General features: G+C 43.6%; 1 protein-coding gene across 1 annotated transcript; it reads left to right on the forward strand.

Annotated features, from left to right (window-relative positions):
* Positions 1-1,961: 1,961 nt before the first annotated feature.
* On the forward strand, positions 1,962-20,509 carry Rnd3 (Rho family GTPase 3). The gene is made up of 5 exons (XM_021150212.3): positions 1,962-2,362; positions 2,778-2,865; positions 13,759-13,868; positions 16,760-16,894; positions 18,396-20,509. Exons 1-5 carry the CDS (start codon positions 2,213-2,215, stop codon positions 18,645-18,647), a joined length of 735 nt encoding a protein of 244 aa, XP_021005871.1. The 5' UTR covers positions 1,962-2,212; the 3' UTR covers positions 18,648-20,509.
* Positions 20,510-25,407: the final 4,898 nt, after the last annotated feature.

Here is a 25,407-nt window from a genome sequence, read left to right on the forward strand (position 1 = left end):
TAAAAAAAGAGAGAGAAAAAAACAAAAAAAAAGGTGCCCACTTCTTATTAGTATGTCGACTAATGGATCCAGGATTCACCCAGACATGAGACTTGGTTCTGGACAGGCAAGTGGGAGCTACAGAGAAATACCAAGTACAGGCAGGCGCCATTTTCATCTTCTTACCAATGTCTTCATGAAACCTATTTTAAAGAAGATAAAGCTAAGGCTTACAGAGATGACTGTAATGACTACTCCAATGTCACTTAGCCAGAAGATGTGAAGCTCAGGGCCTAAATGCACCTCTGTCTGAAAGCATGCTCCCACTGCTTTGCCCAATCTCCCTTGACCACACAGCTTGAGGAACATTTCCTGCGCTAGTTAGGTTAGGGAAATGCTAGGGTAAACTCTATGAAGTTCACAGAGGATACTTTTCCCTCTGTGACATGACAGTGCAACCTAAGACTTTAAGAGATGATATTGGGGCAGGCGAATAAAGCTCTGCCAAGCAAATTTTGGCAAATGCAGACATATGACCTCGGCCAGCTCTGCCCTTTCCATGGTCAGCCTGTATAAAATACACCTATCCCCAAAGATAGATTCAGGGTTGTCCTTTAGGGGACGACTTCAGGGTTCTCAAGTCGGAAAGAAGTAAGATAGCATTCTAGGTCCTGTGATTTCATGATTCTAGTAATTCACTACGTATTAAGGGTTGTGTGTGTATGTGTGAGTATGTATATGTATGTGTTTAGTATATGTGTGGAAGCCAGAGGTGGTTTATCTTCCTCAATTTCTATCTACATTATCTTTGAGTCATGGCCTCTCACTGAATCCCGAGTTCCTCAATCTGACTGGATTGGCTGGCTAGCAAGCCCCAGGGATCCTCTGGGTCTGTCTCAGGCGTGCCTCCTTATATGAGTGCTGGTGGTGAAATTCAAGTCGCACTTGACCAAGCCCTTCACAGGCTGAACTTTCTTCCCAGACACCTTCACTACAAACCTAATAACTGAAGCTTCCTGGCTGTCGGGGTGACCGGCAATGAAGACACTGTTCTCAGAAGACAAGAGAACAAACACAGTCTTGTCTGTCTCTTCTAAGACTTGTTGAAAGGGAGACTTGGAATGACTGGAGTACATGTGTGGAGGAGGGGAGTCCCTAAATTTTCCACAATGGGCATGTGTGCTTCTTAAGTCCAATGCCTTGATTCCTAGGTGATGGAGGGAGAGTACAGCTGAAGGGAGCAAAGAGCGCTTAGACCCCTGTTTCTAGAGCCGTCACAGAGAGAGTGGCAGTTGCGGCCAAGTTTCTAATAGTTTTTGTCCTCTCTCTTTTTTCTCGCCCCTGCACCTATTCACATTATCATGTCACTCCCCAAAGCCTTCTTCTACCTTCTCTGGAATAGCTGAAACTGACAGTTTAAAAAGCCAGTCCTCTACAAAGGTCAAGGAAAACCAGTTCTAGTGTTTGAAATAAATCATTTATGTTATTATGTACTATATATGTAGATAGATAGATAGATAGATAGATAGATAGATAGATAGATAGATAGATAGATAGATATGATTTTATGGGTTTGGGAACACAAAAACTTAGCCTTTCCCTTCCAAGATTTACTTCTGTATTAATTGGATTGGGAAATCTTTTTTATTTTCACAAATGATGACGAGGCTTCTGGAGGCGAGCCCCTTGGAAAGCAGTTTGAAAGGAATCCCAATGCAAATCCATGTGCACAGATTATCTGCTTCCCCTCACCCTGGCCCTGAACAATCTACCCATCCGCAAATCCTGCCTGGCGCCTTTAGGTTATGCCAGAACCTGGGTCTGCAAGCCATCCTGCACGCCACCCTAGAGGGCGCGCTGCTTACACTTTCCGCCAACGAGGCGGCCGCGCTGGCTCCCAGGCTCCATAAAAGGGGAGGAGGCGGATCGGTTTCCTTCTCTCATTGAGAAAGCGGAGCGGATTGGAAGGCTGGGCGTATAAAGCGGCGCTAGGAGCGTGAAACAAAGCAGACCGATCGGAATTGGACTTGGGAAGAGAGGCGCGGAGTCAGGCAGAAAACTTGTTGGAGAGGAGTAAAGAGCCGCTGCCTCTCCTCCTCCACTCCGCTGTGCTTAAAGGGGTTCCCTCCGGCCTTGCGATTTATTTTTATATCTGCTTTTTATAGAGAGAAGTATATATATTTTTTCTTCTAAAGAGAAAATTCCTGTTCCAAGAGAAAATAAGGCAACATCAATGAAGGAGAGAAGAGCCAGCCAGAAATTATCCAGTAAATCTATCATGGATCCTAATCAGAACGTGAAATGCAAGATAGTAGTAGTGGGCGACAGCCAGTGTGGGAAAACCGCGCTGCTCCACGTCTTCGCCAAGGACTGCTTCCCCGAAGTGAGTGTGACCCGCACGTCTTGAGGGGAGCGGCTGGTGGGGTCCCCGGTCTGGAGGACAGCGTCGTTTCTCCTGCTTCACTGATTTTCTTGAAAATCTTTCTCATACCCAGCCGGTCTCTGCCGCCACACGGCTGGGAAGCGAAAGTGTCCTAGAAGGGTCTGAGCTGGGACCCGCCAGCACCCTGGACTCTTGGCCCCAGAAACTTGCTGGTTTCAGTGTGGGAGGCCGGGTGGGGAGACCTGGGTGGGCTCTCGGGAGGGGGCTGCGTGTTTACTGTGTAGGGAGTGTGAGGTTGGTGGTGGTGGTGGTGTTTTAATTGGGGGCTTGGTTGTTTTTCAAGTGTTCGATCTACGGGTCGTGTTTTTAATAATCTCTTTGCCACCTTCCTCTTCTGTCCCTTTCGTTCGTCCAGAATTACGTCCCTACGGTGTTTGAGAATTACACTGCCAGTTTTGAAATCGACACACAAAGAATAGAGTTGAGCCTGTGGGACACTTCAGGTAAGACTCGGCACACCGCGTGGCGGTCTGAACCGGTGCGCCCCGGGGCTCGGGATCTGGTGCCCTGTCTGCTAATGTGGCTCCTTGAGGGACTTCCCGGTCCCGAGCCGCCGGAAAATGTTATCCTTTCTGGGCAGGGGCAGCAATGGGGGTGATTGTGGTCTTGGGGACAGGAGGACGCTAGGTGTCCGGAGTGACCCTGCTGGAGGAGCCTCTGGTGGCCGCATGGCCTTGTGTTGTCCTTCCTTGGAGCCGTGCTGGAGCGGGCCGCCAGGGTGGCCCAGTGCTGGAGCATACAGAGCAGCGTGGAAACCCTCCCGCTCGCGGAGGAAGCTCCTCTTGGGTGTCACCAGACATCTGGTTTGGGGGCAGGGGCGCAGGCTGAGCTGGGAGAAGATCCCCAAAGCCTCCGGGTTGCGTGGGGTGTTCCAGGCTGAGGGAGATGGGTGAATGGCCGGAGCCAGCGCCCGTGACGCCTACTGTCAGGAATGCGCTGGTGGTGCCGGCAGTGGCCACCGCGGGGCCTCCGCCCCCGCAGCCTCTGTGCCACCGGTGCAGAGCGGCTTCTGCAGCCGCCCGGGGATCACTCTGTGCCAGCTCTCCGAACATACCACTCCCCTACCCTTTTGCCTCGGCCTCGCCCGCCTGCAGAGCCGCAGGCAGCACCGATCGCCTTTGACCTTCCTGTCTACTTGAATTATTGGCGCCTTGGTGGGTTCCGTCCAGAGGTCTAGGGTTCAAGGCCGGGTTGTTGCCTTCCCATGCGCCCACCCACCAACGTGGCACAAGGTGGTGGAGAGGGCAGATCTTCGCGGGCGGGAAGGCTGGCAGCCCCGGCTGAGTTCGGGGAAGGGACAGTGAGGACTGAGCACCCCCACCCCCACACACCCCCGGTATCAAGACGGCCAGAGGCTCGTCGGGAGAAACGCCTACTGTTAAGTAGAAACTATACCTTCTCCAGAGGAGCAGAAACTACCAATCTGGGAGGGGGAAAGCCGGTGCTGGTGGAGAACTGGGCTGCCAGACAGATTAGGGCGAAACTGGCGAGGAGGAGCGCACAAGCGCCAACACGCAGGGTTGCTGTCAGGCGGGGTGGCCCGAGGTGGAGCCGTGCTCAACTGGGAGTGGCCTCGTGGAGCTTCAGCGAGCTTCCCACACCCTGGGCTGGAACCTCTGAGGGACTTGGGGAATTAGACTGTGGGAGGAAGGGGCCAGAGTCCCAAGATCTCCAGGGGCAGCCCCCAGCACAAAGGCTAGAAGAAAGACTAGAGGAAAGTCTTGCAACGGCGCCTCTCACGGTCGGTGCCAGATGCTCAGACTGCTGCAGTGAGAAGGATGGATCCAGTTTCCCTCCGGAGAGTCAAGCCTGAGCTGCGCCAAGGGCGTTTTTGTGGTTTTTGTTGTCGAGATTGCATACGCAGTCTTGAAACTATAGAGAAAGTGTTGATGGAATTCTAGAGGTTTATTACTACTTTCGATCATAAGACTTATTACATAGCCTAGTATTTTATTAGGTTCCTGTTCTCAGACATATTATGGTAATTGTTATGCCTAGTGCGCCGGACAGCTGGTGTGGTACCAACAATTAGCACCAGCATCCCCGCCGCACCCCAACCCCAGCCCCGTTTGGACTTACACTCAATAAGAATTATTTAGGCGTGGAGTGGGGCAGTGCAGTGGGTCTGATACAGTCTTTGATACAAAGCTCTGTTTCCATCTCAGCTCCTGGTTACCAGGGATTTCTATGTGCAAATCCTCTACCTCCCTGGGTCTCATTTTCATCATCTGTAAAAAGAGGGCAGACGCTGGGCTAGATAATGTGCAAGATCTCTTCCCAGCTATGCTTCTTGGCTTTAGTGTACTGGACAGGCAGATTTTTTTCCCCCAGGCTGTTGGTTGGCTTCAGCTCCTAGTCTCAGTGGATCTGGCATCCCGTGCTGAGGTTCTCAACAGCTTGCAAACCAAGCCAGATTCCGGGCTGAGCCAGGCTGCCTGGTGGATTTAGGAATGAGACTATTTGGATAAGGAAGGGGGATGGTTGTGCTCCTAGGAATGCTGGCTTATACATCCCGTGTCTCCAGCTCCAAAAGCCACAAGACCACCAACAGAGATTTTAGATTAGGTGCCCAAAGGCCAAACTTGCCACCTCTTTCCTTTGCTTTCCAAGGACTAATAAATAAAACGAATGTGTATGAATGGTTTATAGTGAGAAGCCAATGCGAATATCACTTCAGGTATTTTCTAGCCTTACTCAGCAACTATATAGTTCAGTCTCTGCACTTATAGCAGAATGTCTTGGATACAGTAGTCACCCAATAAAACCTAAGCACTGAGCAAATTATGATGATATGCATAGTTGCTAAGGGGATGGGGTTCCTGGTATTAATTAGCACTGAATTGCCTTTGCCTTAAGATTAGCAACGTTATAAATATTGCTTTTCATCAAATTAAAGTTAATCACCTGAAATGAAATCAGTAGTAGTAACATAATGACATATTTTTATTTAGTAAAGGAAATAAATTTTATTTATTTATTTCTGTATGCCTATTTCTGTAAGATCAGAAGGGTTAAAAGCTGATTGCAACAGTATTGCACTGCAAAATTATCCAGTTATGAAACCTTACTTAAAATTTAGATTCGTACAAATGAAAAAAGAGGCATGGGGAATTATTTGAAATTCCTATTATGTTGTTTGTCGAGTGAGATGTTAGTTAATCAAACACAGTGATGGAGCATTGCTTAAATTCTAGAAAGAGGCTGTTTCTACTGAAAGTGGCTTGCCAGTCAGAATTAGCGTGCCTCCAGCAGGAAGTTTATGCTTCCGAGTAAGTAGCTTTACTATCTTTCCTATACACTTACTTTTTCTGACAAGTTCCTAGAGCTTTCTCCCCCATTGTTTGACATTCTCTCTGCTCACAAAGACATTGTTTTGTTGAGGCCTGAAAATAATTGCATATACTTTATGCCTCTTTATACATTTGACTTTTCCTAACTGCTACCAGCTTATCTCAGGAGAGAAGATCCAAGCCAAGTTTATGGATCTCTAAATGTCATTTTTTATCTTCTCCCAAGACTGTGTGCGAGAGATTTAGATTGGGAAAACTGGGTGGAGAGAAAAGAGTACCAACTTTGCCCTTTGGTTGCATGGCTATTGGGTTTGACCTTCCAGTGGAGGTGCACACATGTAGGAAACAATTCTTTATGGGTTTTCTGTGTGTGTGTGAACAACATCTCCTAAGTGGTCTGCTTTCCCCTAAAGCAGTCATACGTAAGCATCCTGTGTAAGCAAAAGCCGTCAATTTGAATGTGGGAAAAAGTAGCAAGTGGAAGTCTTATCTGAGGAAAGGAAGCCATTGATTCGTTTCTCTTCTGGGAGGCCAGGCAGTTAATATTTCCTCCTTTCTGCACCTCTTCCTTTCTTCTGCATCTACTGTAAGCAAGCCCTGTTAGACAGCATAGGAACCAGGGCTAGGCAACTGCCAGCCTAGGATGCACTTACTCTTGAACTGTAATGGCTTCTTCTAACTGGTGGCTTCATGTGCTTTCCTATGAGGCTTTCCCAGTAGAGCTCCAAGAAGTCTTTAGGTTCAGTCTTTCTTTTCTGTCTTTCCCCAAGTACTCACCAATTACAACAGTCACAGTGGCACAGTGCCAATGGACTCTCATGGCTACTTAAAATACTCCACAAGTAATGAACTATCATACCTGTCAGGAAAAATCTTCTAAAATGAGGGGTTTCTAAAGGGAGTCTTGGGTCCATGTCTTCCTCTCACTGAGGTAGTTTCTTTTCCTTATAAAATGAGCTGATCTAATGGTTGCAGAAATGTGCTGGGAAAATATAAGATTTTCCCAATGAGTTTTGAGAAACAGGGAGGGGATGGGAGAATAGTCTTGCTATCTTAAAGTGATACTGAAACCAAAGTAGTTAGTTCTAATAGCTTGTGCTTCAAAATCTGCAACACTTGCCAAACGTAGAAGCAATTTGTAACATAAAGCCAAATGCCTACTAATAATAGAAAGTTAGTCATTTAAAGATCAGGGTATCTTTTCCTAGGAATTTGATGGCAGTGTAATTTCTGCATCCATGATTTAGGGAGTAATAGTCGTCCTTGCCAGCTTTTAGCTTGAGCAAGTTAATGCACATTTTATTTAAGGTGTATTATTAGTTTTAAACATTCAGTTCAACTGCTGATTCCCAGTTGATAACCGTGGTATTGCCCTGTGAAAACTCTTTGAATCTTGAAGCGCTATGAACCTCTTTCAGGTCCTGAATGCTAAACTTAGCACTTCCTGTATCTGTTTGTAGCATTATTGACTAAAAACAATATATTCTCTACATTTTAACATAAAACAACAGATAAGAAAAAACCTAGCTACTTTCCTTGGAGGAAGAAGGTCTTCAGGATCAATATAAATCTAACTACTCCCATATATTTCAGCTTTTAAAAAAATCAAGCTTGAAGGCCAGTGCCCTAATGGACAAAGTTCAATGGCTATGGAGGCTCATCTACATATTAATCAAGGAAAGCCATTTAAAAGGAGATTAGCGGTCCCTTTTTTGTGATTTAAAATATAAATGAGCACATCTGGGCGGGCCAGGAAGATATGATTGTAAACTATTAAGGCAGAGTTTACCTCTGCGAAAGCTGCTTGGACTCTGATGGGGGATGGGCAGTACTGAGCTCTGCAGGAAAAGCTCAGGTCCTCAAGCTGCTTGCACTCTAGTTAGGGCGACCAAGCAAACAAAAATGTTGCGAATATGGGTGGAAATTTAAAATACCCATTCTTTCTCCAGGGTGAAGTAAGGAACCAAATGAGGAGCCCAGAATAAGTATAGGGTGCAGCTAGGAAGAAATGCCTGTGCACTTGAACAAGGCAAGGAATCTTTCCCAGGGCATCTGTTATGAGTACTCCAGAGGTGAACAGGGACCCGGAAACAGAAGATGGGCTTTGGTGGGAATGGATTCGCCCACAGCACCGAGACTAAAGAGGGTTCAGTACCTGTGCTAATTAACTCCGAGTCCCCAGCTCAGGTCTTCCTGTCCATTAAAGCTTCCAAAGCTTCTCTACAAGTTCACTCGAATCTTCCAAAGTTCTTAAACTCCCCTTTAATTTAAAACCTGCTTAAAGTGAATGGTTATCAGGGGAAAAAGAAAAACAGGTTCTCAAAGTTGAGATTTCTGACCTAAGCTTCTTAGAGGTAAACTAAGAGTTTGCAGTTTTTATCTGCATAACAGAATAAACTACAAAGAACCAGGAGTTTCACAAAGTCAGTATGATTCTTGGAACTTAGGGTTTCGAAATCAGGCCCAGTGTAAACTGAGCCTTCATACACTGAAGTGTGGGTTAGGGATAGACAAACAGCATCGGCCCCTAGACTTTCTTCTTTTCCCTTCTCCTGCTTTTTTTCAAAATCCATCTAGTGCTAATTTTGCCTCCAATTTGGTTTTTCCTCAGTTGTACATTGGAGGAAGGTAACCAGATCGGTCATTCTAATGCTCCTAAAGTAACCAGGTGTTCCCTCAGTAATACAATTCTCTTACATGGAAACAGGACACTAGAGGCACCAGTGTGTCCACCCAGCTCATGATGTATGGTTGGGCTGTGCCAAAGGAATCAGCTGGGCCTTTCTTGTTTTTTTGATGTCCTTGAAATGTCTTCTGGTTTATTACATATTGGCAACATTCACAGAGCCCCTTTTGGCAAAAATTCAGACTTTTCTGACATAGAATGCAAGCTGCTTCAAAAGTTTGGCCAGGTGTTGAGCACATTGGGACTGAAACGCAAGCCTCGTGTTATCGTATGAGGTCAGGGGAAACTACTGAAGGGACCCCATGCTCAGATAACGGGCTCTCACAGAGCATGGGACGTATAATAGAATAGCTTCAGTCTGGAGTGAATGATAATGTGGATTTTTAAAAGGTATCTATATAATTTTACTCAAGCTCTGTGGTTCCTTATGGTTCCACTCTCTGTAAAATGTTATTGTTTTGAAGTATCCCAAGATTAAGAACTTGTACCAAAATTTTATTTAGAACCACCAAATAGCAATGTTAGTTCTAGCCACATGAACTTGATATCCACCTGTGCATCTGTACCATCACCCCCAGAAATAGAAAACACTGAGTTTTTCTAGAAACACCTATCTGCCCACATCTTTTCATAAGAGCTCTTCATAATATATAAGAGTTTGATACAAATGAAAGACCACTGCTGGGCCAGGTGGTGATGGCTAACTGGGGCCTGATGTTTGCAGTGTAGGTAGTTGAGGAAGAACTGGGGTTTATATTGAAGCAGAGTCTCAAGGTCTTGTCCAGACTTGACTCACATTCCTGAGCCTACTTCTCTTGTACAGCTCCCCTTCCAGCCATGGCCTCTTGTGCTGTTTGCTTCCCCTGTGCTTTTAATGAACACTTAAAGTAACAAATTTTACTGTGTAATTTCTGCCCAAAGTATCCCCTATCCCTAACTTCCTTATCTTGGTAGCAATTCCCTATAGGAAAAACTTTCGACTTATTTTAAGTGTAAGGCATTACTTACACTTCTTAAAAGATTCAGTGAAGAGGATTTTCAGTTTGCAGACTTTAAAAAGGTCAAGTTTCAGTATTTGAGCTGGTTTTGCAACAGGTCCAAAGGTCTCCCTTTTAGGCATGGCTCTTGGTCCATATATGTTTAATCATGTACATATATGGTGTATTGTATCTCTGCAGCGGGGTGACTTCAGCAGGCAGGTATGTGTTTGAAGAATTAGTTTCTAGGTGAGGCACTTTGTGACTCTTCTTGGGCTGGAAAATTTCCTCTCAGCCCAAATTAAGGATCTTGAAGACAGGGATGGGGTAGACCTGCAATTTCAAAAGTCTGTCAGAACTTTTCTGATGTTTGCCAAGGTCGAGCAACAAAGAACCCCCAACGCATGCTTATTCTAATCCAAGCCTGGATAAAGCCTTTCAGCTTCGAGGGGGGATGGGTGGACCTTTCAGCTGCGGGGGTGGGGCTGGGGTGGGGGTGGAGTGGGTGGACTTGGCCAGAGTGAGACACTTGTTTTGCATATAGTCCAATTACAGCTTTATACTGAAACAGTTCCCTGCAATTTGCCAATGGAGAGTTTGGTAGGTTATTTAAAGGGGGGGGGCTTAAGTGCAGTGCTGTGTCTTTAAGGACGATGCTGCCCTGGAAATGTCCGTGTGCAGGAAGCCCCTTCCACATGCCAAGGAAGTTTTATTTGACAAGCAAAGCTTCATCCTTAGATTTATTGGATTTTTAACTCTGGTACATTCTTAGGTACTGAAGTGCAGGCTGAGCACAAGAGGACCCACTGTGTTTGAGCACACCGTAAAAACATGTTCAGTTAGCACCTTCCAACCTTAAACTAGAATCAATAGAAATTAGTGTTTTTGGAAGCCTGCCTTCCCTAGGTGCCGTGGGACTTCTCCAGCTGCTGGATGCAGCAGGAGTCCGGGGCTGGCTTTGTTCTCTCTTTGAGAGCTTACTCTCCACTCTTTGGAGTCTCCTCTGTCTCCGGGACTCCTCAGTTGACAGGGCATTCCTAGGATTCTTCCCACACATGCCTGTGGTGATCAGCCCTTAGCTTGCCGACTTCCTTTGTGCAGGTCACAGAGCTGATCACAGAAGGGAAGGGTCCCTCTTACCCAATGAACTGTGAGATCTTTCCTGTTAGAACAGTTTAATAAGTTCACTTTTCTTACTATGAAAAAAATGGAGACAATAGTTTTGGGTGTGTTTTTTTTTCCCCCATCCAGGAAAAAATTCTTAACCTTAAGCTTTCAAAAAATAATGAATAAATTATTTCCTATGGCAAGTTACTCTTCTCGTTGGTGGTCGAATTACAGTTATGAGTTTGAGGATCTGTTTTATTAGCGCCCTTGGGCACTTGTTGATCAAAAAGCTGCATTGTTTACTGCAGGGGGCTGGACTGGGCTCAGATCAAAGTCCTGCTCTTAATTAGATCTTGTTAAAGCGCCTAGGAGTTACCTCTTTACCTCCAAGCTTGGTGGCTGATGTCTCATGAAGCGTTACACTACATATGTATTTTCATCCAAACTGTTAAACCAAATAAAAACAAAGGCAGAAACAGGCCTCCTTGAGAATCTTGTAATCTTGTTTAAGAGAACTGTTTCTTTTTAAAGTCAATCAAGAGAGTAAATTTCCCTCTCATTTGCATATAGTTACTGAGCACAAAAGCTGCCTTTCTTTCTTTTTTTTTTTTTCTTTATCTTTTTTTTTTTTTTTGAAGGCAAGCAATCTCCAGCCTGTGACAGAGGGCTGAGCACAAAGCCAGATCCCTTTGTGGCCTTAAACTGGGTGGGGGAGGGGAAGCAGCCCACAAAGGGCGGGGTGTTCTCTGCAGCCACATGGTGACTGGAATGTTGCAACCCAGCCTCTGGATTTTTCCCAGCAGTCCCAAGTTTAATTAAATTAGTTTTGCCCCTTTGACTTCCTTCAGCCACCTTTGGAAAAGATGGTCTCTATTGTCCTGTAAATACTGCACTGTGCCACTCTGTGCAGGCAGCGTCCTGTTCTAAAGGAGCCTTGGCACCTCCAGATTCTAATCATGTCCCATAGGTCTAGACTGGAGAGCATAAGACATGAGCTTTCTGACACCTGTTTGGCTTTACACAGTAGGCTGGCTCTGACTGTGTAGGTCGGGTCAGGTCTTTGGAGCTAGCTTTGAAGAACAGAAGAGAGCCTTCTCTGTCCTCCTTTGAATTTCTTCTCTGTACAGTCTTGGGATTTTTTGTGGCAGGCTATTAGGAAAGAGATATTCTAATGCTCACAGCAGCAGCTGTGCCAAAGTTAGACTTTGGACAGGCGGACAAGGAAGGTTACAGTGGAGAGAGTCAGAGAGCTGCAGAACTAATGTAAAATATGCGTGTATCCATAGAGGGTAAAGCCATCCCTTTCTGGTGCCTTTCAAGAAAAACTTAAGGTGAATTCTAAGTGTCCACCTTAGAGTTACTCTCGCCTCTGATTTCTTCAAGTTGCTGAAAGGGTAGCCACTGCTTGTCATTTTTAGAAACACATTACATATTTTTCTTATTCATTTCAACTAAGGCCTTAGCTCTCTGGGAGTACCTTTCATTCAGTGTTTGTTACCGCACTTCCCGCCTCCCACAGGCCAGTGAGAGGCTGCTGTCCTGTCTGAGAGCTTCTTAACCTTTCTTCACTGCTGAGGCATTCCTTCCTGGTTCCTAGGACATCTGCATCTTCCTAGCTTAGCACATTCACTCTCTCCATCTCTAAAGCAGAACTGAGGTAGACACAGTGTGGCTAGGGATTGTAGCGATGAGTGCCCAGAGCTCAGCACACACACACACTAACTACAATAACTTCTAGGAAGAGAGAACAGATTCCTGAAGGCCAGATGTCTTTGTACTTTTTCTTTGAGACATGGTCTCTCTCGTTAAGTTGCTCAATGGAGAAGGGGTATGGACATACTAGTGTACTCACATGGAGAGTTAAACAATCTTGCATTTTCTCTCCAGCTCAGGTAGGCCTCAAAATTGCAATCCTTATGCTTTACCCTGGCGCTGGACCTGACTAAAACCATTTCTTTGAATAGCTCCACCCACCCCCCACCTCTCTCTCTGTGTCTGACTTGGACCACCAAGGTTTTGACTTAGGGAAGGCATGTTGTGTTTTCCTGCCAGAAATGCAGAATTATGTCAAAACTAAATCAAAAGTCAAAAAAATCTTTAGCGTATTTGCATTTGCCTAGTAAATGACCTTCCTGGTGTCTGTGAAATAGCTATATGATGAAATAGTTCTTTAATAAAAGTAGCAGTTGTCAAGTTATCTTCAGCGTTATAGTCAATCTATTTTGTAATTATTGGCCTTGTGTGAATTCCCAACATTTGGAACTCATAAAGATGTCAAAAAAAAAAAAGAAGAAGAAGAAGAAGAAGAAAAAGAAAAGAAAGAGAGAAGGAAAATAATCTTAAATGTCCAGAAAGTTCTGTGGTTCCATTGATTGTCGATTTGAACTTTTAGACTACCTTGAGTTTAACTCAGGCAAGGGCCCTTGGATTATGTCCTGCAGTCGTGTTTGCAGGAGGGACTCTGTAGAAAGGCAACATGATCCAACATGGCATTTATGACGTTCTTGGTGTAGCAGGAAGTGAACTTACACAGAGCTGGGGGAATAAGTGTAAGCAGGCACAATGGTCAATGGCTTATCCAGTCTTGTAACTGGGGATGGAGTGACACTCCGGTGTGCTTTGCTCTGGCTTCCTGTGCACCATTAAACTTGCCCTCCCCCACTGACCCTTCCCCCATTCAACTATTGGGCCAATCTTGAGTTTGGATCTTTTCCCAGGAAGCAGCTCCCTTTCCAGTGGCTGCTGCCATGCCACTGGACCTTTGACCACAGCAATAACAGAGCCACAATACTTCTAGTTAATATGTATTCATCTCTTCCTAAATTCCAGCTGCTTCCTAGGTTTGCTTAGATCCTGTGGATATAGGTTGTCACCATGTTCCCCTTATGATTGGGGAACACTTTTAAGACTTGGGCTTCTCTCCCTGTGGTGAGAATGGGTTTGTCCTCATGGTCACCTGGTCCCACATACTCCCCAGTTCTTCTAAAACCCTTCTGACTAATTCTTAAGCTCTACCAATTGCACCTTAAATTCCTGGCCTTCCCAGGAGCTGAGGTCTCATGCATAGGAGCTCTCTGATCTCCTAGTTCAAGTGAATATATTACTAACCTGTCTTTTGTGGATGTGTTTGCATTTCCTTACAGGAAGGAGGCTGGAGAGGGGGGACCAGTGAGATGTTGCATTTTAACAGGAAAGGGGTTTATTTCAAAGGGTAGAGTTAATGCCTCTTAGACAGTGGGGATTTCTGTCTGAGACCTGTGTGTTTTTGTTTCTTAGGTTCTCCTTACTATGACAACGTCCGTCCACTCTCTTACCCAGATTCTGATGCAGTGCTCATTTGCTTTGACATCAGTAGACCAGAGACTCTGGACAGTGTCTTAAAAAAGGTAAGTGCTGAGGAACGAGGCTATCACCCTGAACTTTCGATGAGCTAGGGTTGGAGAGAGGTGATTGGCCAGGGGATTCAAAGATTCTGAACTTATTTCTTCTAATGAAAAGACCAGAAAGGATACTTCCACACTAAAACAACATTCCCATATACATTGTTGCTATAAGGCGTGAATTAATCTGCTTGAAACTTTATTTCCTAAAGCTCTGAACAAAGTACTTTTCACAGCTTCCTTGTTTGTTTTTTGGGAGGAAATGGAGTGAAAACATAGGAAATAGCTACAGTAAGCTCTTACCTGATCCCTTCATTCCTTTGCTTGACAGACTGCTCTGAGAGGTGTTTGCTGTTGATCTCAATTCAGATATTCCCCTTAATACAATAAGAGCTACTTTAGTTCACTTAATTTATAGAAACATAAGTGAAATTAGCATAAGAGGAATATGTGTAGTGGGGCTTGTCCCTAGACATGCAACAATGTGAATTATGATCCGATGTCTACTGATAAATGTCAAATACCAATAAAGCACCAGTTACACCAAATATGTATGTTATCACACAGCCCTGGTGACTGGAAGCAAAGGTGGGTCAGATTCTATAGGTGGAGATGAGACTAGTAGAAGCTGTAGACAGAGGAACCAGGGCTAGGAGGAATGGTACCTGTTGCACATAGGTCTTGAGGTCTAAGAAGGCAACTGCTTATGTGTGTAGAGAGTGATGCTGAGCCTTCCCCAGCAGAGGACTGGGCCCTCCGGGTAGTTACAGGAACTTTCCATAGATGAGTTCCAGAGAACTCAGTGGGACAGTGATTCTGCTTGGCCTGCAGCAAGCCCAGGCTTTGTTCCATGGTAGCTCTAGAGGGGTTATATGTGCTGGTAGATGGGGCAGTCAGCATCTTAATCACTCACCCTTGCTAGGTGTTGTAGGTTGGTGAGTGAGACTCAAGCTGTACTACCCCTTCTTTTCTGTGCACTGCACATGTGGGTAGGAACAGAGAATGTCACTCAGTGCTTGTCCCTGTGGTCCTGTCAGCATGAGGGCAGACAGCATAAAGAGAGAAGTGCCCCTGTAGATGTCCAGGCTTGGTTCATTTGGGCTGTGTTCTTTTGATTTCTACTTTCAGTGACATTTGCATTTTGGGTGTATTATTATTATTATTAGTTTATTTTTCCTCATGGTACTTAATTGCCTGAGTAGACAAATTTAGGGTTTGAGGTATAGCCTTCCTTCAGTTTTTTGCTAAACATTGATTGCAAGCAGTTCAATGAAATTGAACTCTTGATAGATCAAGGGGTCCTTTTAGTTTGTAACACCTTTTCATTCTGAGTAATGTATAAAACAGAGGGTTGACTTTTTGTCAGATTCTGTCAGGAATACAACTTTCCTGTCCTCCTGTAAACAAGTAGAGAGAGACCCGCAACACCACAAGCTGAGAACATGTCTGACTGTGTTTGGAGAGAAAAGGGGCACTTATTCACTGGTGTTTGTACTTGATGTGGTATCAGCTTATACATAATTTATGACAGAAAGCTTTTCTCCTCTTCTACTTTGATTTTTATTTAGTAAGATCAAACAGATAGTGACATTGGACCTGTAGATATTAGTGTGTTTTATGTTTGTGTGAGGCTTAAAGCTCACCACAGCTTACTTCATCTGTGTTTTGTCTTAATTGAGTCTTAAAGTCCACTGATTGTAAGAGTTTAAAGTGACTTAAAATAGAAAAAGTACAAAAAACTAAGTCTTATTCTGTTTTTCAATTCTTTAGAATAACATGCTAGATGTTCCTAGATAATTGTAGGAGGGAGGAAGAAGGGAAAGGCTCAATGGACAGATCAGGCACTCAGTGTGTTACTGCCCTCCCCATGCTGGAGCACTTTAGAACTAGATGTCATTGGCTCAGCTACACCTTGAGATCTGGAGGTAGCCTCTCGTGGTCTCTCTCCTAAGTCACTCTTTCAGAATGTCCCTCTTACCTAGTATTTCACTTACAAATCTTTATTGCCTCTTCTGCTCTGTGAACTCCTGAAAGTCAGAGCTCCACCATCATTACATTCTTCCTAGAGCACGAAAGGCATCATAAGTGTGGGCAGAAGAGTCTCAACCCCTCTAGTCGCTCATCTGATGATGGAGAACACAAGTTAGAAGAAGCAAAACCATGAACAGCTGTTTAGAATGCTTGAGGCAGCTGGAATCCCTTCCAGAAACTTCTCAAAGTTCTCCTGATTCTGGTTAGGACAGAAAATAGTTAAATTGTAGACTAAATGGTAATGGTTGACAGTTAAAAATTAACTCAAAGTCTTTATGGGCTACAAACTAGATGCTCTCCTGGGATGTCAAGAGGTAGTTCTCTGCTTAAGCTGTAGTCTATGTCCATCCAGCCACTTGAGTGGAAGATCCTTGAAGCAAGACACTATGCTTTAGTAATCATAGGCCAGATACTGGCCAGCCACGGGAGGCCAGCACACGGAAGCATGTCCTTGTCTGTCATGATGAATGCACACTTTTGCTGGTGTGGCCTATTCCTTATGCCCACCCTTCCGCTTACTATATATTAGGCTGGGTAACAAGGAACTCAGTATATCCCAGGATATAAAATCCATTTGGATCTGTGACTATTAAGGTGCTTTCTTTACCTTTCAAATACCTCCATAATTAAGACATTGTTGAAGTTACCTTGTGTTGATACAAAATAAGTTCATTGTGGGAGGAACCACCGAGTCACACAGACTATAACAACAGGCATGGTTAGTCTCTAAGGTTTGGTACCTACTTATTAATTAAACATAATCTGGCTTCTTCACTTAAAGTTGCATTTCAAAGTCTGTCAGGGGAGTTTTGTTTTTATTGTATATGTGTCAATACTTCATTAATTTTTCTTTCCCTCCTCCCTAGTGGAAAGGTGAAATCCAGGAGTTTTGTCCCAATACCAAGATGCTGTTGGTGGGCTGCAAATCAGATCTGCGGACAGATGTCAGCACATTAGTGGAACTCTCAAATCACAGGCAGACCCCTGTGTCATATGACCAGGTAAGTGTGTTGTCACTGTGGGAAAGTCACCTTCCTTCCTTCCCTCCCTCCTTCCTTTCGTTCTTTATTAGGATAGATTTATTTTTATTTTATGTGCATTGGTGTTTTGCCTGAATGTTTATCTGTGTGAGGATATCGAGTCCCCTGGATCTAGAATTAGAGACAGTTGTGAGCTGCCCTGTGGGTTCTGGGAATTAAATCTGAGTCACTCGGAAGAGTAGCCAGTGCTCTCTTAACCACTGAGCCATCACTCCAAGCCCTGAAAAGCCCCCTTTCAATAAAAATGAAAGGAAATATAGAATTATTATTTGTGATAAATGAGATGTAGCGCTTTTGCAAAAGGTGAAGCAGGAGTCAGCTGGAATAGGATCTGTCTGACTTTCTGTAGCAAAAGTCAGCAAGGGGTAGGGTGCACAAACAATTGATAGATACTAACCTTGGATGCTTCTACTACACCAGTGTTTTTAAAGAGAGAATGTGATTAAAATTAGTTCTCTTAAGAGAGCTTATTGTTCTCTTGCCCAATAATATCCTCAATTAAGCCATTTTTTTAAAAAATAGATCACTCTGTGATGCCATCTTTTGAAAAACAAAGAAAGGAAAATCTGTTGAGGAATCTATTCTCCTAAAACTCACCACCAGATTCTAAAGAGGGTTCCTGTTAAAATAGGTATTTGTGGCATGCATCATTTAAAGTATTCTATTATAGGGCTGGGGACATTGATCAGTCACAGAGCTCTTGCCCAGCATGAGAAAGGCTTAGGGTCCCATCCCCAGTGTGACAAAAATGCAGAGTAAAAACATTATACTCATCTTTATCTTGCATTTCTCATTAACAAACTCAGTACAATCATAGAAGCTGATTTTTATTTAAATTGATGTTCAGTAACATCTGTCGGCCCTATGTTTTGTACAACCTGTTGGCTGGGGTTGAAGGTCATTTATAGTCACTACAAGAGAAAACGAGAGCCTCCTGAAATGCTGGCGAGGACTCTGAGGGCCAAAGCACCTTGGTCAGATCTATAGGAAGGATGTTTATGGTATCAGGAGACTTACTCCAGTAGCAAGAGGCCATGCCTCACAATGTCCCCAGATGATACCTACACAGCAGGTTACTCACAACCTGGTTAAAGCATCACTGAGGGTCAACTGCTACCTTTGCACCTGTCTCTTCTTTGCATCCTCCTAGTGAGAGCTGGATGCTTGGATTCTCTTGCAAGAGCAAATCGCCATACTAGAAGCTGTGGGGAGCTAGAGGGGTTTCTACAGAGTAATATAATTCAGGGCCTTCAGGGCCTTCGGACTGGGTCTTCAGCAGTTGGGAAGTAACAAAGTAACTCATTTTAAAATAAAATCTGTGTTTTATTTTGAACACCACTTGGGAAGTCCATTTGGCATATTAGGTATGTTCCAATTCAAGACAGTTTTGTGGTATTTCAACACTTTCCAGTGTCTCTCCAAAGTCTCGCCGCTGACGGAAATTCTTTCTTTTACTTCACAGGGGGCAAATATGGCCAAGCAGATCGGAGCAGCCACTTACATAGAATGCTCAGCTTTACAGTCAGAAAACAGCGTCAGAGACATTTTTCACGTCGCCACCTTGGCGTGTGTAAATAAGACAAATAAAAACGTTAAGCGGAACAAATCACAGAGGGCCACAAAGCGGATTTCGCACATGCCTAGCAGACCAGAACTCTCAGCAGTTGCTACGGACTTACGAAAGGACAAAGCGAAGAGCTGTACTGTGATGTGAGGCTTCACCGTCTATAAGGAGGACGCGGGAATATCTGGTGTTTAAAAAAAATAATAATTCAAATTAAAAAATTTTAAAAAAGCAGGAGCAAATCGGAAAGATGGAGTCAAATGAAGTGCACAGCCAAAGTCACATAGACACAGGCTTAGGAGGCCCTTGAAAGGATACCCACTTTTCGGAATCCTGTCCTTAGTTTCGGCATGTAGACCGAGTGGTGAGAAGCAAATGCGTTGAAGAGTTTTGTGTGACAAGAAGTGTGACTTGAAAAATCCGCCAAAAAAAAGGGGGAGCTACGAACGGGCGAGCGCTAGAGAAGTGGGGGACGCCAGTACCTCCAAGAAGAACATCCACGCTCTGAATGGTGCTTGAGTATCTTTGGTTTTGTGTTTGTGGTTTTGTTACAACCTATTCGTGGATCTCTACTTTTTGATTTCGTTTTTCAATGTTTTAATCCCTTTTTCCAAAAAGTATATATTAGTAGACCGTCCTCATTGGGGAACTCGCACTGTGACCTTAGCGTTTAGTTTTCTAGAGGATGCGATCTAATTTCCTCCTAGCTCATCATTAAAATGGAAATTGTACTGGGACCCGCTGGGATTCGAGAGAAAAACTTGATGCGGCTTTGAAATCTTGACTTCCTGAAGGTCGCTGCTGAGCAAGATGGTTTGGAAAGCAAGCCTTCAGCGCCCTTACAAGATGCATAGACCAGCACTACAGAGATTGCGTAGATCAACTAGAAGAGCGTGTTGCTTTTTATTCTGTCTGATGGTTTTGTTTATCCTTGTGATTGTCCTTAACAAGTGGTAAATTGTTCCGTGTAATATCTTTTGTGCGCTGTTTAGAAGAGTGTGTGTGTGGCTTTGTTTTTCTTTTTGCCATCGTTGATGAAAACGAGAAGTCAAATAAAAGATGTGATCGTCAGATGTGATAGCGTGATTAAAGAGGAGGCAGGTGGTTGCAGATTTCACCAGGAGAGACCTTGAATGAAGGAGTAGTAGTAGCCGAGAGCACAGTTGGTGAGTGGGGCTGTCTGGAACAAAATTATACGTCAAATACACAGAGCAAAAGCACTCGTGTCTGGGGATGGTGCCCCTAGACTAGCAACAGAAAGTAAGCTGTCATCTGATGCCACTTCCTTCAAAGAAATGCTGTTCTGGCAAAACCCCCATTTGCTCATGCTTTAGTAAACCCCAGTTTGCAAAGAAGCCTATAATGTCTGCCCTGGTATGAGCCTAGGGCGTTTCTCAAGTGACTGCTAAACCTCGCTTAACCATACACAGCCAGGGCCAGGTTGAAAACATTGATCATTGCCAGAATGATAATAAGCATTTAAAATAGTTTACAGGTTACTCCTTTTGAGCAGTTCCTTTCAGAGAAGAAATCATTTACAATCTTTTGAGAGTTGGTGCTTGTTGAAAACAAGCTTTTTTTTCCCCCAATGATGACGCTTCATTTTTGAAGCGCTGGAGCAGTGTCTCCCTTAAACCGCCGCAGAAGGGGAGGTGAAGGTAACTACAACACCCAGTTCTGTGTCTTCACAAGCACTTTGTTTTGTCTCTGCAAGAAAATGCCATTTCAGTCACTTCCCATGAAACTCAGACATCTTACCAACATAATACGCTCTGACTGGTACAGCATTATGCTTTGGGCAGTATTACAAAATCGCTGGCAAGTGCTTTCTGTATTTAAATATTGTAAAAAGAAAATAAGTTATAACTGTTATAAAGCAGAACTTTTTGTTGCTTTTTTTTTTTTTAATGTTGAAGTCACTTTGTATGTTTGTTTGGTCAGTGTTTCCACAGTATTTATTAAAACGTATGGTTTTTTTTTTTCCTTCAAATAAAAAAGTAACCATGTCTGTCTCTGTGATGTCTTCTGCTTCTTATTTGCTAATTGCTCAGCTCTGTTGTTTCATAGAGATGATTATAGAATGGGAGCTAAGAGTTGCTGAATTAGTAGAGTTCAGAATTTCACTCTTGGCAAAAGTCTCTTGGAAAAAGATGAATCTGTATATAGAAGCTATTTACATGATATCGTTTTTTTTAAAAAATTAAGAAAATGGGGCATGCGTACTCCAGTTCTGGACAAAAGAAGCCATGATACTGGATAGGATTAAATTGTAGAAAGTACCAAAATTCTTTGGAAGTCTTTTATAGTGGAAATGAATGATACAGACCCAGATTCTCAATGCCTGGAAATTGACTATGACCTCAGTTTCTACTGTGTCTCCTGGGAACCCAGATATCCTCTTGCAAAGTGTGTTCTTGTTCACAGCACGTGGATAGCCTAGGATCCAGCTATTGCAGCTTACTAGAGGCACAACAAAACTAGCCCCATCTATGGTAGGGATGTTTCTCAACACAGAAAATCGTCAAGTACACATGGGGTAGCCTAGGGGAGAGGGGCATAGGTCCCAATCAGGCAGGATGACTCGGTCTTCAACTAAAATGTCTACTTGTTCCACATAAATATCTAAAAATATTCAGTGAGACTTCAAAACTATGATTTGACACAGGCAAGATATTTCCTATAAAAACTGCATCCTGTGGTTTTTAAAAAAAAAAAATTGGCTTTAGAAATCTTTGTGGTTTCCTTACTTATTGAGAAAGAATTCTCAGAAGAACAAAGCAGAGAAAACCAGGGTTTCCTACATGAGTGAACCATCTTAAGAGCATGGGTATTATGGGCTAGATAGATGAAAGAGTTTGGAGCCCAGACGTTTACTGAGTATGTGTGTAACTCACTCCTGTCATTTATTACTAAAGGGGGAGAAAAGTACTTTCCCAACCCTAGTACTGGATCGTTTCTATTCCTGCAGCAAGGTCAACCTTGCTTCTCAACAACCTACTACAAAAAAGGGAGAGGGGGATGGTTCATGTTGGGCTTCTGTTGACCTTGGCTGCTTCTTGGACTTGGTAATGATGTTCCTTCTGGTCAGTTCTCAGCAGCTTTAATTTGTTGAAGCCAAAAAATAAAAGAGTCTGGCTTCAGCACTGGCCACCTTGGTCCACTTTTGTCCTGGCTTTATAACCTGACTAATGTGTAAAGTCCTTGCAATTTAGTAGTGGTCACAATTAAGATTTTTTTTTTAATGTGAAATGGTTGTCTTAAAACTCTTTAAGACTTTGTCTCTCTCACTTCTGTTAATCTTTTTTTTTCAATTTTTTATTAGATATTTTCTTCATTTACATTTCAAATGCTATCCCGAAAGTCCCCTATACCCTTCCCCTCCCTGCTCCCCTACCCACCCATTCCCACTTCTTGGCCTTGGCGTTCCCCTGTACTGGGGCCTCTCTTTTCAATGATGGCACTAGGCCATCTTCTTCTACATATGCAGCTAGAGACACAAGCTCTGGGTGGTACTGATTAGTTCATATTTTTGTTCCACCTATAGGGTTGCAGACCCCTTCAGCTCCTTGGGTACTTTCTCTAGCTCCTCCATTGGGGGCCCTGTGTTTTATCCAATAGATGACTGTGAGCATCTACTTCTGTATTTGGCAGGCACTGGCCTAGCCTCACAAGAGACACCTATATCAGGGTCCTTTCAGCAAAATCATGTTGGCATATGCCATGTGTGTGCATTTGGTGGCTGATTATGGGATTGATTCCCTGGTGGAGCAGTCTCTGGATGGTCCATCCTTTTGTCTCAGCTCCAAACTTTGTCTCTGTAACTCCTTCCATGGGTATCTTTTTCAGCAATAGTTGCTTCGAAGATTGTAGTCTCAGAGAGGGTGACTTGAGTGGAAACAGAAATAGACCAAGGGATTAGGTTTATTAAAAGAAAGTTTTAAACGACCTCCTTCTCAAAGACTCTTAAACTCTCCAGGTGGTTTGTCTTCTTTTGAGTAGGTCATTTTGACTTCAGCATTCTGGTTTAAACCCTGCAGTTTTTTATTTTGGTCATTGTCCCATCCATTCACCAGATGTTTGTTGGGTTCCTTCTAATAGGCTCAGCCCTTTGCTTAGCTGACCACCTGTGATCAAAGGGCAAGGTCTGCTTGACAGTCATCCAGGATTCATAATGGAATTGTCGTCAAGGTGGACAGTCAGGCAGATCATAGGCTGTCGAGAAGTGCTGACCCGCACTGGAGTGAACTAACTCATGTATACTGGGTTGCTAGGAAATTAATGTTTCTGTGAGTAGTTGGTGCACCTGCTAAAGGACCTCCACAGTGCTGTAATTCAGTGTGCAGGGATACACACTCTTGGTGTGTATTAATGACTGCAGTCCATTTAAAGATGACAGAAAAGCAATGACCTGTTGTCAGTAGTCACTGTGTTATTCCTATTTTACAAAATACTAGGAACTTGCTAGAAGTTCAGTAGGAGCCATTCCTCCTTTCCAATTAAGCCTGAACACACCCCACAGAGACATCTGGTATAAAATGTGTTGGCTTCGTTGTATCTGGGAACTTTCTCCTGCATACTCTTAAATTGCTAAGTTCAAAAAACAAAACTAAAATTGGCATAAATCCATGAAATTCTTCTGTAAAATTGAGATTATTTGCCAATGCATTAATATGATATAAATTAATTATGAACATCATTTGTTTGAAAGTAGAGCTTCATTATTTAATGCTGAAATGTGTATTTTGTACTAAAAGCCGGTAACTTTAGGCAAGGACTCACTAATAGTTTTAATTCCTTCTCATTTCTATGCTTTATTCTGACAACCCAGAAACAAAACATACATACAACTTTGTAGGCCTTTTAACACCCATGTATCTTTGGGATGTTACTTTGGATTTTGTTTTGAGGGGCTCTTTGGTGCCTCGTTTCTGTGATCACTGAAGTACTAACAAGTCATTTCTAATTTGGACATAAATGAAGAACAGACTGCCCCTAGTAAGATTAGAAACTGGGTGCATCTATGACCCAGTATCATCAGAGTGAATATACACAGTGAGGAGGGGATGTGTTGCACACTGTTGGAACAGGTTCACACCATTCTCCAACACACCTATGTGTGGCAAGTAGTGTCTAGTTCCCTTTTTGGGCATGGTGACTTGTCTTCTACAGGGTCATTTGGGTAATCCAACAACAGAACTCAGGCAAGCAGTGTAGAATGGTGTTCTGCCCCAGCAACATCATGTCACCGACAATAGTCCTTGAGTATGGTGTGGTGTTGGGGCGTGGAAAGAAGGGGACCATCACAGTCATTGAGTTATGTGAGCCACTGGGTGTGACTGCATGCACCCTGTCCTCCTTGGCTCTTCAGGCTCCCCAAACCTTCCCCTGGTGCACACCATTTGCCAACACCTGTCACGTCTCCTAACCTGTGACCTCTTCTTTCACCTCCATCTTTTCCATACTTCTTGAGTGGTGAGATGATGAAAGGAACCCCACCCATGGCTGACACGGCTTCCACACCCCACTGCTCTGGAAATGATCTAGAAAGAGGTTCCGTCGCAATAGTTCTAGAGTCTGACCCAAACTGAGTGCTGTGGATACCAGCATCGAATTTTTGTTTTTAAAGGAACAGAAAAATACTTGACATTAACTGCTAGGATTCTTCTGCTCTGTGTCTGACTGTTTGTGGGTAAGATGAGGAGTGTTAGGAGCAATCAGATCCACTAGCCACATTATGCCTATTGCATGTTCCTGATTTTGAGGACCCCGGTTAGAGGAGGAAGCTTCCTTGTTCACTTTTATTTTCCTGAAGGCATGTTCTTAATAAACTTATTTTAAATGTTGATGAGTAGCTGTGAGTGAGCTACTCCCTACATGGAATCTGACACATTCTCAGAGATTAGGGAAACAAACAAACTGCAGTGAGTTTAGACAATATAATGGCTTCCCCTGAACTGACAGTGATCAGGGCAATTTAAGTAATTGCCATCAGTAGATTGAGGTGCTACTTGCTACGCTATCATCAAGATTGTGTGGTAAGGGTTTTCTCCTGTTAGGACACTCATGTGTTTCCTGGCTACATTTCTTTCATTGTTCTTGCCTCTCTAATATGCAACTCATTCAGTCCTAATCTCTATTCATTTGCTGTCCAAGAGTTAATGTATAACCATTATTAATTTATCTTTCTTCACACATAGTCCTGTGAGACAAGCAATCAGCCTTATGGCTTTTATTATGTTTTAAAGTTACCTGAAATCAAAAACTGAACTGGACTTTTTTGGTCAGCTTATGATAGCAATTTTCTCAGTTTGCAGACAGATGAGTCCTCTCCTCTCCTTCCTAGACAGCACTTGCTCTAGGGCCAATTGAGACGTTCAGCACTTAGCAGGAGACTGTGGTTGATTCATCAGTATATGCTGAAACCTGCTACAGTAAGTAGGCCGTAAGGTAATGAGTTAATGAATGACTTCAACTATTAAGGGAAGGATGCTTTCAGGATTGTCAGCTCCTGATCTAGTTCTCTCTAGCACTCTGGATCTGAGGTACTCCCTCTGGTTTCCCCAGAAGCTTATTAGACCTGGGAATCCCCCCTAGAGAAGGAAGCATGGGAAAGGCTTGTGCCCATGTGGCTACCTACCCCACTTCAGCCCCATCCCTCCACTTTATACACAACACGGTAGCACTTGGCAACTGTAGTGGTCTGAATGTGTCCCCAACAATTTATGCTAGAAATTTGATTGTGATGTGATGCTGCTGAGGCGTGGGTCTTTTGGACAGGTGTTTGACTGAACCACTCTGATGGATGCATTAATAGTACAAAAATGTCTTCCAGGAGTGGATTCTCTTATGCTTTCCTGGTATGAGAAAACACAAAATTTGTCTGTAGTCCTTCCAGCTTCTCCCTTGTTTG

This window comes from Mus caroli, unplaced genomic scaffold (assembly GCF_978045245.1).
Source record: "Mus caroli unplaced genomic scaffold, Mus_caroli_1 scaffold_2, whole genome shotgun sequence".
NCBI classification, from domain to species: Eukaryota; Metazoa; Chordata; class Mammalia; order Rodentia; family Muridae; genus Mus; species Mus caroli.

Excerpts from the sequence above, each read along its gene's own strand:
- Rnd3 (XM_021150212.3), top strand. The coding sequence starts at position 2,213 with ATGAAGGAGAGAAGAGCCAGCCAGAAATTATCCAGTAAATCTATCATG. Across the intron at positions 2,363-2,777 it reads CCAAGGACTGCTTCCCCGAA|AATTACGTCCCTACGGTGTT; the intron begins GTGAGTGTGACC and ends TCGTTCGTCCAG. Across the intron at positions 13,869-16,759 it reads TGGACAGTGTCTTAAAAAAG|TGGAAAGGTGAAATCCAGGA; the intron begins GTAAGTGCTGAG and ends CCTCCTCCCTAG.